General features: G+C 39.2%; 1 protein-coding gene across 1 annotated transcript in view; it reads right to left on the reverse strand.

Moving 5' to 3' along the window:
• The window catches only part of Ar (androgen receptor), a 172,534-nt gene that overhangs the window by 11,929 nt on the left and 145,617 nt on the right, over positions 1-14,988 (reverse strand). Inside the window, exon 4 of the mRNA XM_048336808.1 lies at positions 1,238-1,525. Within this exon, the coding sequence (XP_048192765.1) occupies positions 1,238-1,525 (288 nt within the window). The remainder of the gene's footprint in view (positions 1-1,237; positions 1,526-14,988) is intronic.

Genomic DNA, 14,988 nt, shown 5'->3' on the forward strand with positions numbered 1-14,988 from the left:
AAACTGCATTCCCTAGAACCACATGATTATGCAAGAGTGACCTAGGACTTACCTGGGGTGGTGAGGAAGAAGCTGGGCTGATGATGCCCAGACCAAAGACTCTGGCTTTAAATCAATCAGTTTCACTTGCACCTGTATGCAATGCTTTTGAGAAATAAAGCATGTGGCTACTGAAGGAAGTTTGTGAATCCTTAGAGGATCTCTAAAGCTGTTCTGTTTGTATAAGCATGCATGTTTAAACAACAGATGACCTAGGAAGGAAGTTTTCTAGCACAGGTGGTAGCCAAGAAGTCAGACAATATGTTGCCATCTAACTTTTGCTCCCATTATGATTCTTAAGGTTGTTTAATGAGCAATGAAAGCTCCTTAAAGCAAAATTGAAAAACTGTTCATTTAGTCCAAAACATCCTTTACTTATAGAGATGAAGAGACACACCCAGAGGATAAAGTGCTTACAAAATGAGTTACCAGTAGAACAAACACTAGAACTCAACTCTGATCACTTCCAGATTATGTTCTTTCTACCACACTATATTGTAAGTGTTCCTGTAATACAGCTTCTACAGTGATAGAGAAAACAGAATGTCAATCAGGCTCAAGATTATCTTTGGGTTACCCCAAAGATATGTGTGCACATGTGGAACATATGTGTGCACATCTGGAACAGCCTCGTAAGACACATGTCCATAGATAGGTGATTATGGGGAAATTTTCTCATCAGGAAGTTGAATGAGAATATGTCAATGTATCTGCTGTAGTTTTATACAAAATAAATGCTCATAAACAAAACTTTAGGCAGGCTAACAGTGGCTCATGCCTGGAATCCTAGCTACTCAGGTGGCTAATATCTGAGGATTGGAATTTGAAGCCAGCCTGGGCAGGAAAGTGCATGACATTCTTAATCTTCAATTAACCAGCAAAAACAGCCAAAAGTGGTGCTACGGTTTAAGTGGTTTAAAAAAAAAAGTGCTCAGGGACAGCTCCTAGGCTCTGAGTTCAAGCCCTAGGACCAGCACACAAAATTTTTTTAGAAAATGTTATGTTCCACAGGAGACACTGTCATGATGTTTTACCTTGCTCTCTGTATCTCAAAGCCCTCAGTACTTAAAGATGATGGCAATTCCTTCCCCATAAGTTTATCGTGAAGACTGCATATCCTAATGAATACTTGGGTTCATAGGAGCATTCATTAAATATGGCATCCTTTATCCCAGACCCTCCTTTTCCTTTTCCTTACCAGGCAAGGCCTTGGCCCACTTGACTACATGTACAAGTTGTCTTTCTCCCAGCTCATTCAGGCTAGAGAGCAAGGCTGCAAAGGAGTCAGGCTGATTATTGTCATGTCCAGCACACACTACGCCTGGCTCAATGGCTTCCAGGACATTCAGAAAGATGGGCTGACACTCATAGCCTTCAATGTGTGACACTGTCATCTTCGGGGATGGCTCTTCTGTGGGGCTGCTGGCGCTGGGGCTCTCTCCTTCTTCCTGTAGTTTTAGATTGCCAAGTTTCTTCAGTTTACGGGCTATTGGGAGAGGAGAGAAATTTGAACTTACCATCAGTGGCTCAAAACATATAGACACAGCAGGTTAGGAAAATGGTTTGGGCTAGGGAAAGAAGAAAAGAATGTTCATTCTGCCTGGTCATAGACTTTGAGATTTTTAAGGACAAATGCTCATTCAGATTCATCATCCCAAATCCTTGCTAAGCCCCAAATTTCAAACCTGTTTTCTTCCCTGATCCTCATGCTAGAGTAACCAGGTATACTCTTTGATTAGTCTCTGTCTCAATGAATCTTTCAAAACTCATACCTAGGACACTTAAGTAATTCATTTATAAAGATGTTCATAGTTCATTCATTCATGCAACAGCCCCACTGTTAGAACTATTTTAAGAGTGAAAAAAGGAGATAGGCCTCCCAATATTCCTGTACAAGATAAATGATCCTATCTAAATAGAAAATATCAGCTTGGTAGATCTAGAGTAGATGAATCAAACAAAGATAGAGGGTGGGCCAACAATCACACTGCACAGGTGGGGTTCATGGGTGCTTTACACCAAAGGTAGTGCATGCAGACTGATGAGGATTTCACCAGGTAGAGATGTGTAGAAATGGTATTAATGTAACCACTGAGAAGTGTCCTAGGGATCAATCAGAGATCAATGTGGATGGAGTACACATATCATATATGAGATTAATTATTTGTTATTTATGAGGTTATAAAAATGCAGCCTGATTTTAAATGGGCATCTATATCATAGTAAGAAATTAAGGCTTTATCTTACAAGTCGTAGACAAATATTGATACCAGTAAAGTGATATAAATGTGTCTATGTCTAGTAGATTGTTAGGAAAAGAGATCAGATAAGCAAATTTGTTGAGGAAAGACTAGATTTACTTTCAGAGTAGCAAAGAAATATCAAGAAGTATAGAGACTTGGAATACTTGGATTTTAATAATCACATCTCTCTGGAGACAGAAAGGTTTCCAGGCACTCATGTTACTGTAAATGATCCAAAAGTAGGTACAAAACAGTTGATAATTCAAGCATGAGTGGGAATGAGGTTTAAACAAATGGTCTTGAATGTTCTTTGTATCCTCAGACTACTAAATTCTATCACCTCACTTTGGGCACAATGAACAGGGAATTTCTGGTATTCTATTTCCCACTGAGTACTATCAAGAGTTTTAGATGTTTTCAGAATTATACCCATAGATGAACATGTACTAAAACATATATCGATTTTCTCCATTAGCACATGTAGAGGGAGAAAGTGAAGAAGGGCTGCAATCTATAATAGTATCAAAAAATGACGAAGTGTCTTTACCTCTACCATTTGTGTATAAAATGAGAATGACGCAAAAAGGCAGCCATTACAAAGGTTATTAGAAATAACATTATTCTACAGTACCACAAGAATTTCCAAATCAAACTTTCAGTACTGATTTACTGACATGTAATTTCTGTGTCTGTTTTAATCTGTCCATCTCTACCTCTTCTCTGTCTCTGTCTCTGTCTCTCTCTGTCTCTGTCTCTCTCTCTCTCTCTCTCTCTCTCAGACACACACACACACACACACACACACACACACACACACACACAAACTTTGAGGTCTTTGGGCATTCCAATGTCTATTTCATACTATTTTTCCCTAACATTTATTTCAACATAAATATAAATAATTGAAATGGCCATAACTGTAAGGTCTAATATAGGCAGAGGCATGGGGTCGAGATCATATACCACTTTTTCATTTATCCTTTTAAGAAAATAATAAGAAGAAATAAAAGAGGTATAAGAAAAAACAATTGATTTCTCAATTTCAGTAAATTACTACAACTACATGCACAGTTCATCTGTTTCTCTTGTAGAAAAACATATATAACTGAACCTACCTTTCAGCTCCAATTTGAAAAAGAAGTTCCACAGTGCAAACTCCAATCATAGTCCTCACTCAGTTAATCAGTGCAACAATGGATGACATTTTTGCAACAACAACAGTGGTAGGGAAGAGGAAAATGGTGGATTTGGGGAGTACAAGAGGAGAACAGAGAGGTGAACTAAGGGGAAAATAACAAGAAAGACTGAGAAAGTAACTCTGAGTACAAGAAGACTTTTTTTCCAATGATCATTTCTCTAGGAGTTGGCTGATCAGTAGCAATATCTTCACATTCTCTGATAATTTCCATCTCCCACCAAGGACTTATGCTGAGAGGCATGGTATGAGGAGAGTTCCATCTTCTCCTAGAGCTAGAGGCTTGGGCTATGCAATCAGCTCGTCATCTGGTAAATTCATTGAGTTCACAGACTAGTAATTCCTATGCAATCTGTTCCTAATGCCATTCCTACAGATAAGACCTCACCCTCTCCATCATTAGTACTTTCTTGTCTTGAACTTAGGAGTTGCCAGACCATACAAGTACCCCTTCTAACCAAGCATACAATAGAGGTGCCATTAGCCTTGTGCCTGAGTAACTGAGTAACTGAAAGAGATCCTTTTTCAGGGCTATCTATGGGCCTCCATTCAAAAGCACCTTACATTATTTAATTCTATGGCACTCTGAAGGGCTAGGGATCTTTTCTATTTCTGATTTTCAAATGAGCAGAGAGAACAGAGCTATCAGAAAAGAGAAGCCAATAAGCATAGCATTCTCTGCTGACTAAAAGTCCACATTCTGTCTATTTCATGATGCCTTATCAAGGTGTCTGAAGCACGAAACCTTAACAGTTTTAGCCTAAAAGAAGAATTAAGGGGAGACAGGTAAAGCTAGAGCTTTATCTTCCCTGCTTGCCATCTTTACCCTTCACCCTGAACTTTAGTTGTTGGTACCTCATCCAGAAAGGAATAGATAAAAAGTGATAAGAATATAGCTGTTACTTGCCTAAATAGGGATATATTTCATGTACTAATATGGCATAAAGAGTCACAGCATGAGAAAACAGGAAGAGTCTGTAGAAAATTTTATTTTAATCCAGAGGTCTCAGCCACATTGAAATACCTTTAAGGGCTACATAGGTAACAAAGTATGAGGGTGTGTGTGTGTATTTGCGTGTATGAGTGTATATAAAGTATATGTATGAAGATGGTTGGTACTCTGTGCAGTGAATTGGAATGCATGTCTTATTGCCTTCCTACTTATCTGAAACTCTTATATTCTAAAGTTGAGCCCAATCCTTAGTCAACATTTTGGGACTTTTGATATGAGCCCAACCTTTTAAATACAATATTGGGGGGAGGGGGTCGACTTAGAGAAGGTGAAATAATGTTGTGGCAGAACTGGTATTAGAACTAGATTACTTGTTTTAGCTTAAAATTTTTGTAATTCACTGCTTCTCCATCTTATTCTTGTCCTAACCCAGTTATACACCTCTCTGAGCTCCCTTCGAAACCTGCACTGTCCAGTACACAATAGCCACTAAACCATGCGTTGCTACTTAAATTTAAATGACTTGAAATGTAAGAAAATTCAAAGCAGACTCCCTTAGTACACTGGACATATTGCCAGTGTTCACCAGCCACATGCAGCCAGTGGCTGCTAAATTAGACAACAAAGATAGAAAACATTTTAATCTCACAAAGTTCTATTGCACAGTGCTTTGAATATAGACTGCTCTCTTGGGCAGCTGTTCCATTTGCCATACTATTCTCAAGCTACTGATGAAGAAAAGAACCCCAAGTGAATTATATACAGATGTATCAATTGGCTTTTTGCAAAAGGTGGAGGAATGTACAGAGCAATTGGTGCTGGCTAGATCCATGAGATACGATCTGTCATGTGTACTCTCCCACCAGTGACTCAGGTCTCAGTGGAGTTATGACTTGTGGACCTATGCAAACTCATTATAAGCAAGATCAATATGTGCAGAGACTGTGGGGGAGAATCCATCAAGATGAAATAATCCCTCCTCCTTTCTGTAAAGTGTCAATGAGAATTTAGCTGGCATTTTCACCTTCTCCCAGACTTATAAGACATCAGCTTGGTGAAGAAAGGCCCCATTTCTACTTCTCTCCAGGGCCTGGGTAATGTGCTGTTCCTGTGGCCACAGGGGCCTAAGCCGCACCAGGTGTTCTGGCCTCTGCCTAAAGAGGGTGACTGTACTGAACATAATTGAAATTAGATTCCACTCATTCTGCCAAGGGATTCTCTGTTCTGTCTCTGTGGCAGAGGCCAGCATATAGCTAGACAACTTGGAATGCTAGAAAATGAGACTTGCTAGTCTCAGCTGTTACTCAATACCCAAGGCCTTGTTTTCATCCATGAAGGCTACCCCCGTTCCCCTCCCTTTCCCTGCACCTGAGCCCCAGAGTCAAATCTAACTCTTCTGTGTGAAGTACAGGCCACTATGTCAAGGCAAAGGCTCACTGGCTTACTTAAATAGAGGAATGAAGAGGAGGGTAGTGCAAGTGGATGGTTATCTAATCATGTGTTAGCTACCTTTCATCTCTTCCATCCCTTTTCATCTTTGGTCAGAGCAGTCACAAGAAAAGACCTTTGAAGATACTTCCCCATTCTTAGCTGCTCTTCAGGGGCCCAATCTACCTGGATCCTAAAGGAAGCTCATTTCTCATCCAGGGGCACCATACTTCTGTGGGTGCTCTCTCTATAGTTCCAGGGAGTTTTCACATTGGGATTCATGGTGTGTTCTTAAGGAGCAGATGTGATTAATCTGTAACTTCTCTTGGCCCTGTGACTGCCTGGCACTGTCCCAACTGCATTCTTCCTTCCTATTCAACATGTACACCTTCTGATCCATGGTAAGGAAGAGGTGTAGATGGGTTGTGGAGTATTCAAATTCAAAGAACTTTGACTCTCTCTAATAAAGGTAAAGGGTGTCTCTCTTCCTCATATCTTATCATGGGATCATATTCTGCGGAGACTGATTTCAAAGCTGGCCCTCAATATTTCTCAGGTCCTCAGGTACATAATCAAGCAATAATGTAGATGTAGTGAAAAGACTGGGGCAGATATAATTAAGGTCCCAATTCAGCTGACTTCTAAGGGTAATTAGCATTGACAGGTCTGGTTTAATCAGAAGAGCTGGGTCCTTTCTACAGAGACATTCACCTAATGAGAAATTCAGCACCAGGAAGATTCTCTTTTTGCTGACTTTCAAGATGTTGGGCTTCACATGGCAAAGAAAGGATATCCTCCAGGAGTTGAGAGGGGCTAATAACCAGAAAATAAACAGAAATGAGAACATTAGTCCTAAAACCACAAAAAACTGCATCTTGTCATAATCATGTAAGGTTGGCAGAGGATATGAGCTTTGTGGATTAAATATAGGCTGGCCAATGTGTTGATTTCATTCTTATGAGATGCTGAATTGAGAATCTCGTTCACTATGCCAGACTTGACACTAGCAGATCAGTAAGCTGATTCTTGGATACTGCTGGGAACTTCTAAATTTGTGGAGATACATTATATGGCAATAGAACACCAATACACTTTCTTTATGGAAGGTGGTACAGGGAATAAATTCGGTTTCAGTCAAGAGGCTGAGATCTGAAAATCCTGGTTTAAAGCCATCTTGGCACTAAAATCTAATTTATCACCGAAGAGTCAGAAGTCAAGCTGTGGCTCAAGTAGTAGAGCACTGGACTTGAGCAAAAATCTAAGAGCAACCTGACTCTGAGTTCCATCCCAAATACTGAGAGAGAGAGAGAGAAAGAGAGAGAGAGAGAGAGAGAGAGAGAGAGAGAGAGAGAGTAGGTTTCAGAGTCACACAATCATAGGTTTAAATCCCAACTATGCCAATTATTAGCTTAACTATTCTGCCCCTTTTGTTTAGCTTCCCTACATTCCATTTTCTAATTTATAAAAGGAGATGCTGCCATCTATTTCTTAGGTCACTCCTGAGGTCTAAATCAAAGAATGCCTGGCACAAAATATTTCTCCTAATGGTTTCTTCAGTCTCCATCCATTCCTAAAGAGTAAAGAATAAATTGGCAACAGGCAATCTAACTCAACATGTGATAGCAGGATTACTAAGGGACAAAGATAAAGCAGGAGATGAAAGGATAAGACATTATGACATTAATAACTGAGTTACATGGACACATGACTGCCTGCAGAACTAAAGTCAAATCTTAGATGTAATTTTATATGTGAATTCTTTTTGTTGGTGTATATTAAATTGTACACAGAGGAGGTTAAATGATGGTGGTTAAATGTAATTTGAAATGCTAAGTAAATGTAAAGGTACGCTTTGGTGCAAGACTATCAGTTATCTGTGAAGCCAGACTAGGCTATAGTTTTGTGAATACATGCAAATGTGTGTGTGTGTGTGTGTGTGTGTGTGTGTGTGTGTGTGTGCAAAATGCTTCCAATATTATAATACTTAAATCTAAAGGTCAGGAACTCATATATCTTTCCATGTCAGGGACTGAGATAAATGAGTGGAAAACAAAACCAAAAACAGAAAAAAATCTTGGAGAATGAAAATAAGAAGAGTCAGAAAAGTGACTGTGATTGATGACCTGCCTAGAGGATGACTGTGTATATCCCCCACCCTCAATACTGGTGTGGGCAAACAGAATCATACACTTTAATTTTGACCTGGGAAAGCCAAATGTCTGGCCCTTAGCTTCAATCAGAACAACTATATTTCCTTCTCCTAGGAAGATTCCTTAGCTAGAGTTAGGGAATCTCACTTTATAGCTCTAGGATTAGAATAACAGAATACTAGATTATGCATCAGGGTTGCTTCTAAAGAATCATGGGAATGTCCCTTTCCTTTCCAGCTGTTTATTTCTATACACATGTGAAAAAAGTAGCAATTATGAGCACTGCTCTGGAGTCAAAAAGTCTCATTCATAACCTTGGCTCTGTCACTGACTACCTGTGTGATTTTGGAAAATGCTCAACCTTTCTGTACCTCAGTTAATTCATTTTTAAATGGGAAGATCAGTTCCTGCTTCATCAGATTGTTTCAAGGAATACAGATACTGTGGTGTTGTAGAATAAAAAATCTTGAGCATAGTGAAATGTGCACTAAATTTCAGGAAGCACAATTCATTAATGACACTGAAGTTCTAAAATGTTCTTCACGAAAAAGGCCTGTGATGTATTATCACCATGGTCTTTTATGATGGGTGACCTTGAATGTCCATTGATTTCTTCTATACATCCGTTTTTTTCATTGATGTAATGGTAATGATATGATCTGACTACTATACAAGAGTATGCTTAGGAGGAAATAAGGTAAGTCTAGTAAAAGCTCTCTGAATCCTGTAAAAGTGGATGCCAATGGGAAGGCTGTGATATTCTCCATGGACTATATAGGCAGAAAACATTCTGAAAAACTGCATATAGTGGCAAAGTATGGCCTTTCATCTTGGGCATCTTGCATGATTCCAAAGATCGAAGGTCAAACAGATTTCACAAATCCCAAGATAATAACAGGATCTACCTTACAGGGTTGTTGTGATTTTCCCCAACATAAATGTCTCTAAAAATACTCAGCACAGAATAAGTTCTGTTGGCCAATCAATAATCTCTATCACTATTGCTAATTACTGATTGTTCTTGTTGCCCTACTTCCAAACTCTATTTCAAGCAGGCGAACGTCTTTCTGACAAAGCTAATTGATAAAACAGCATTTCCACCATAACTAAAGTCTAATAAGAGAGTCAAGAGTGAGGAAGATGCTCCAAATAACCTAATATAGTAGTAGAAGGCCCTACAAATTCCTTCAAGGGCCTCCGCTGGAAGGCAAAGCGGGCCCAAACATGTGGCTTCAACCATGGTATGTCCTTTCAAACCAGAAAGATTCTATACTTACAGCTGGGATTCTGTCAGATGTTGTTGAAAATACTACTTTCAGGGAAAAAAAGTTTGGGAGGCCCAAGATCACCTGTTTCCTCCTTTCCTCTCTGAACCAGTCCTTATTTTATGGATGAGGAGCTTGAAGGCCTTGCCTAAGGTCACATAGCTTGAAAGTGACTGGCATCCTTACTTCTAGGGTGGTAGTAATCTGCTTTTCATGTGGTAAAATAGAATGATAATGAAGAGCAGGGTCAGTGGTGGGAGTTAAGAGTTGGGTGGGGAAAGACTAGGACTGAGACAAAAGGCAGGGAGCTGAGCCAGTCCTTGGCAGACATAAAATGAGACAAGGGGCCAGGGGGTGTGCAATCAAGTGGGATTAATAAGTACACCAAATTCCCTCAGGCAAGACGGCTCTTTGGTCCTTCCCCTCACATCCCCATTCTCCTCCCAGTCCCCATTCTGGGTCAGAGGACTAGCCAGGGGGAAGAATATCAAATTTTATCTTTAAAGGTTTATGTAGAACTATTTAGTCTAATGGTTTTTAGTTCTTGGAGGAGTAAAAATAATTAACAATAGAGAAGTATGCAATGTTGTGTGTCCTTGCCAAAGCACCGGACCTGATTTCCAAGTCTTCTTTCTCTGACTACTGAGCCAGGAGAAAGAGGTTCACTGTCTAAATGCTATTGTGAATAAGGGGTGCAAAGTCACTACCCAAACACCTCATATGAAATTGAAAAGCCTGGAAATGCTTTTGCATACCAAGCTTTTCCACTGGAAAAAGTAACTACATGAATTTAGAGCATACGTGCTTTCACAATTTAAAGTGACATTAAAAACAAATGTGAAACAGTCTATGCTGAACAGGTCAGCATGACCCGGGAAGCAAGCAAGAGAAAGAAGAGGAAGAGGAAGGGGAAGGGAAAGAGGAAGAAGAGGAGGAGAAGGAGGGGGAGTAGGGGGAGGAAAATAAAAGGCCTAAGGTTAACAATATGAAATCTGTTAGTCTGTTGTAAATAAGAAAATACCATTGATGTATTAATGGTTTTATTAAAATAAAATTTCAGTAGCACAAATACCCAACATTTAAGCAAATAGAAAAACAGTTAAAAAATAAACTACATTAACCTTTCAGACCACACTGGGGAACTTCTTGTTGGCCTGGAGATTAAAATTTTGCCTCAAGGAGGGGGAAATCCCCCTGATGAATTCCTTCCCCTGGCCTTTTTCCAAACATTTCTGAGTCAAGGGAAAGAGAAAGATGATATGTGTTCATGGACATGTGTGTGCAAGCAAGTGTGTATGTGGAGAGAATGGACAAGAGATACTGTGGGAAAGGCAGATCCCAGGCAAGGCACAGAAAACAGTTTCCTATTTTTCTGCCCTTGGCTTCACAGACTGGACCTTCAGCAGAAGGAAACTGCTTTCAGTACAAAAGGCCTGAGGCAGAGGCAGAGCAGGACACTACAATTCTAAGTGCCCTTTCTTGACATCAGTGCAATTTTTGAAGCTAACTCAGGATGTGTCATGCCTGATCGAGAGGCAAGTTTGTGACTTGAAGGAGTAGTGGCAGAGTACAGGAGCACTAAGGCCCAAAGTAAGAGACAGTCAGATCTACTTTTGTCCACTATCCTAACTCCAGCAGGGACAGGCACTGCTGCTCAGATTTTACTTTCTTCCTTATGAAAGGTTCAAGTGTGTGGGTTCCTGGAAACAAAGTCACCTTGACTTTGGAAAGAAGAACTGTCTGCCTCTCATCTCCTCCTGTGCTGTAAGAGAGGGGCTGTCTGGTATCTCCTCCAGGAAAAGCAGAAATCTGGTTCTTGTTTACTGAATATCTTCATATCAGCTACTACCTCAGCTCACTGATGAGGCCTGAGGCCAAGTGCTAGGTTCTTGGCAGAGGTAATGAAGAATGGAAATACAGTGGAGGATGTCTATGAATTGTTGAATAAATCAGTAAAAATGGCTACAGGAACCTCAGACATACTTGGCAAGTGATCTACCGCCAAGCACTACCCCAGCTTGCCTTTTGTGTTCTTAAAAATACACACCCTGTATTTGTAGCAACAGGTGGTATTCTTAAATTAAATGAAAAGTAGAGTGTTTTCAAATAAGAAGCTATGTTGTTATAAAAATGAAATTTTTCCTGATTATTATATTTATAAAATACTTGATTTTTTGAACACACACATATACACACGCTTTTTATGTGTTCTATATGCATAGTTTTTTGCCTACTACTTTCAAAAATATTATCCATGACATGAAGGGCAAGAGAAAGATTTTGTATTAGTGATTTTGGAATGCTAACAATAAAATCAAACAACAAAAAAATCCTTCTACTTTTTAAAACTCAAAGATTTGAAGAAGAAAATTTCCAAGTTTAAAGGAAGGAGTAGGAGAAACATTTGGGCTCCTTGGCACAGGAAGGAATTTCCTTAACAAAGACCCAGAAATGTGACAAATCAAAGAAAGGATGGACAAATGGAACTGCATAAAACTGCAGAGCTTCTGCAGGGCAAAGGACATAGCTTGCAAGATAAACAGAAAGCCCACAGATTGGGAAAAGATCTTTACCGGCCAAACAACGGACAAAGGCCTCATATCTAAAATATATGCAGAACTAAAAAAATTATATTCCCCCAAAACAAAACCGCAAAGAACCAATAGCCCCTCAAAAAGTGGGCTAAAGACTTAAAAAGAGACTTCTCTGAGGAGGAAATGAGAATGGCCAAGAGACATATGAAAAAGTGGTCTACATCACTGGCCATAAAAGAAATGCAAATCAAAACAACATTGAGATTCCATCTCACCCCAGTAAGAATGTTCTATATCAAGAAAACTAACAATGACAAATGTTGGAGGGGATGTGGCCAAAAAGGAACCCTACTTCATTGTTGGTGGGGATGTAAACTGGTTAAGCCACTCTGGAAAGCAGTATGGAGATTCCTCAGAAGGCTAAGCATAGAGCTCCCCTATGGCCCAGCAGCCCCACTTTTGGGCATCTACCCAAAATATTACAAACAAGAATACACTAAAGCCACCAACACAACAATGTTCATCGCAGCACAATTTGTCATAGCTAGAATTTGGAACCAACCTAGATGCCCCTCAGTAGATGAATGGATCAGGAAAATGTGGTACATATACACAATGGAATTTTATGCCTCTATCAGAAAGAATGACTTTGCCCCATTCGTAAGGAAATGGAAGGACTTGGAAAAAATTATACTAAGTGAAGTGAGCCAGATACAAAGAAACATGGACTCTATGGTTTCCCTCATAGGGAATAATTAGCACAGGTTTAAGCTAGTCACAGCAAAGGATCACAAGAGCCCAATAGCTATACCCTTATGAACACAAAAGATGATGCTAAGTGAAATGAACTCCATGTTATGGAAATGACTGTTATATCACTGTTGTAATTACTTTCAACATGCAATGTAAAACTGTAGCTTCTATTATTGATGATCCTCTTTTATCCCCTTCCTGTGGTTGTACCTGCACTATCTCTGTATCTTATCTGAGTACATTGGAAACCATGTATATAAGTCTTAGAACTAGGAAACTGAAAGGGAATACCAAAATCGAGAGACACAAGGTAAAAATGACAAACGATTACAAAAGCAATACTTGCAAAACTGTTTAGTGTAAATCTACTGAACAACTCATGGGGGGAAAGGGAAAGGGAGAGGGGGAGGGGGAATGAGGGAGGAGGTAACAGTACAAGAAATGTATCCAATGCCTAACATATGAAACTGTAACCTCTCTGTACATCAGTTTGACAATAAAAATAAAATAAAAAAGAAGAAATTATAAAAAGAAGTTAAAAATGATCTTAGCAAATTATAGAGCCAGATATGCTTTTGCTTTGCTTGTGAATTATGTTATTGAAGGTTGTATAGATTAGGCTTATGCTTAAATATAACATCCCACGTACTTCAAACACAACAGGCACTATTCTGATTACTTTGCATGTGTTTAACTCTTATAACTACCACGGTGAGGTGGGTTCTGTGCTTTTGTCCATTTCACAGATAAAGCAACGGAGGCCCAGAATGGCTGGAGAACCCCCTGATTCTACTCTCTAGTTGGAGACAGGTCCAGGAATAAAGCATTGCTTCGGCTCTGGGGTGGTGTTCTTATCTCTACTTTCTATTTCGGAGTGTCTTGTACCTTGTCTAAAATAAATAGGAGAAAAACATGATTACTTTTCTAACCAGAAGGAATAAATATTTAAAATTGTATTTTCTATAGGGTTACAAGTTGTTATGAAAGCAAAGAAGCAATAATAAAGGAGAGAAAAACATCGATAAACTGTGATTGTGCTTTCCTGGGTTAATAAAGATAGCATCTTAAAAAAAAAAGAAATTTTCCAAGTTTGATGCCCATTCAAGTATTAGATATAAAATACCATCAGTTTTGATGGAAAACATTACTTACTTCTAATCATAGTTCCCCAAAAGCAAATGCTTAAAGATGTAGTACAGAATACACACACACACACACACACACACACACACACACACACACACACTTTCCATGATAATTTAGTTTGGAGGAATTAAAAGACAGAATCTGTGCTCTCCCAACATATAAGTTCCATTGAAAACCACAATATGCATATAGCTAGCTAGAGGGGCTACGCAGACCATAGAGAAAATATTTCAAGGGTCAATTCAAGGATGATTCAGAGACCAAAGAACCAAGGATCAAGAACCAAAAGCCATACTGTAACCTCATAAAAAGGACCATCTGCCTTGGTGCCCAATAACTTAAAGGAAAGCCAGTGCTCATCCCAAGAATAAGTAGAGTGGACTGTGATATTTATTGTGTGCTTACTATGTATCAGTTTCCTTGTACAGAAATTCTACAAGAAAAAGTTTATAATTCTCACACTGTAGTTGGAAAAACAGGGTCAGAGATATGTAGAATTTGCCCGAGGTCAAGACAGTGAGTGACAGAGTCAGGACAGAACCAAGTACTATCTGTACCTGAATTCATCATATTGTTTATACTACACCACAAAACCTTGTTTGAAAAAACAAAAAGGTACTGTATGTATGGTCCAGTGACATAGTGTTGCCTGGAATGCATGTGGCCCTATTTTTATCATCATCATTTTATCATCATCATCATCATCATCATCATCATCATCATCATCATCGTCATCAATAACAACAACCAACATCACAACAGCAACAACCATAAAACCCTAAGTACTTGATCATACATTGTGAATGCTGACACCAAAATTCAATGTTGCTTCTCTGCGCATGCAGAGCTGTGTGAACATTCAGGTATCTGACAACTGTGTGGAAGCAGCAATTCCCAGAACTGAGACTGACTGCTTGCATCCCCAGCCTGAGAACTTTTAGGGCTCCAGTTTAGATAGTCAAAGGAGAATAAAGGAAATCCTCGTCATTAACTTTCACATTTTAATTCTTTATGACATTGTGCTTCCTGTAAAACAGGAGGTAGAGGGGATGTATTTATTGTGTGGTTTCTAGATCTCCTACTTTAGCAGTGTGACTATGTGGTTGCAGCATGTTGTGTGTCTAGGTAGATTTGGGGATTCAATAGGATGGTTAAAATCTAGAGTAGAATTCCTAGATACCCATTTTTAGTGTTCATTTTGTGTGATGCTGAGTGTCAGTATATATCTTAGAAATACACTCACTAATATATTCTTATCTAATTCACTTAAATAGTGATGACAC

The sequence above is a fragment of the Perognathus longimembris genome, chromosome 28 (genome assembly GCF_023159225.1).
Source record: "Perognathus longimembris pacificus isolate PPM17 chromosome 28, ASM2315922v1, whole genome shotgun sequence".
In the NCBI taxonomy this organism is placed as follows: domain Eukaryota; kingdom Metazoa; phylum Chordata; class Mammalia; order Rodentia; family Heteromyidae; genus Perognathus; species Perognathus longimembris.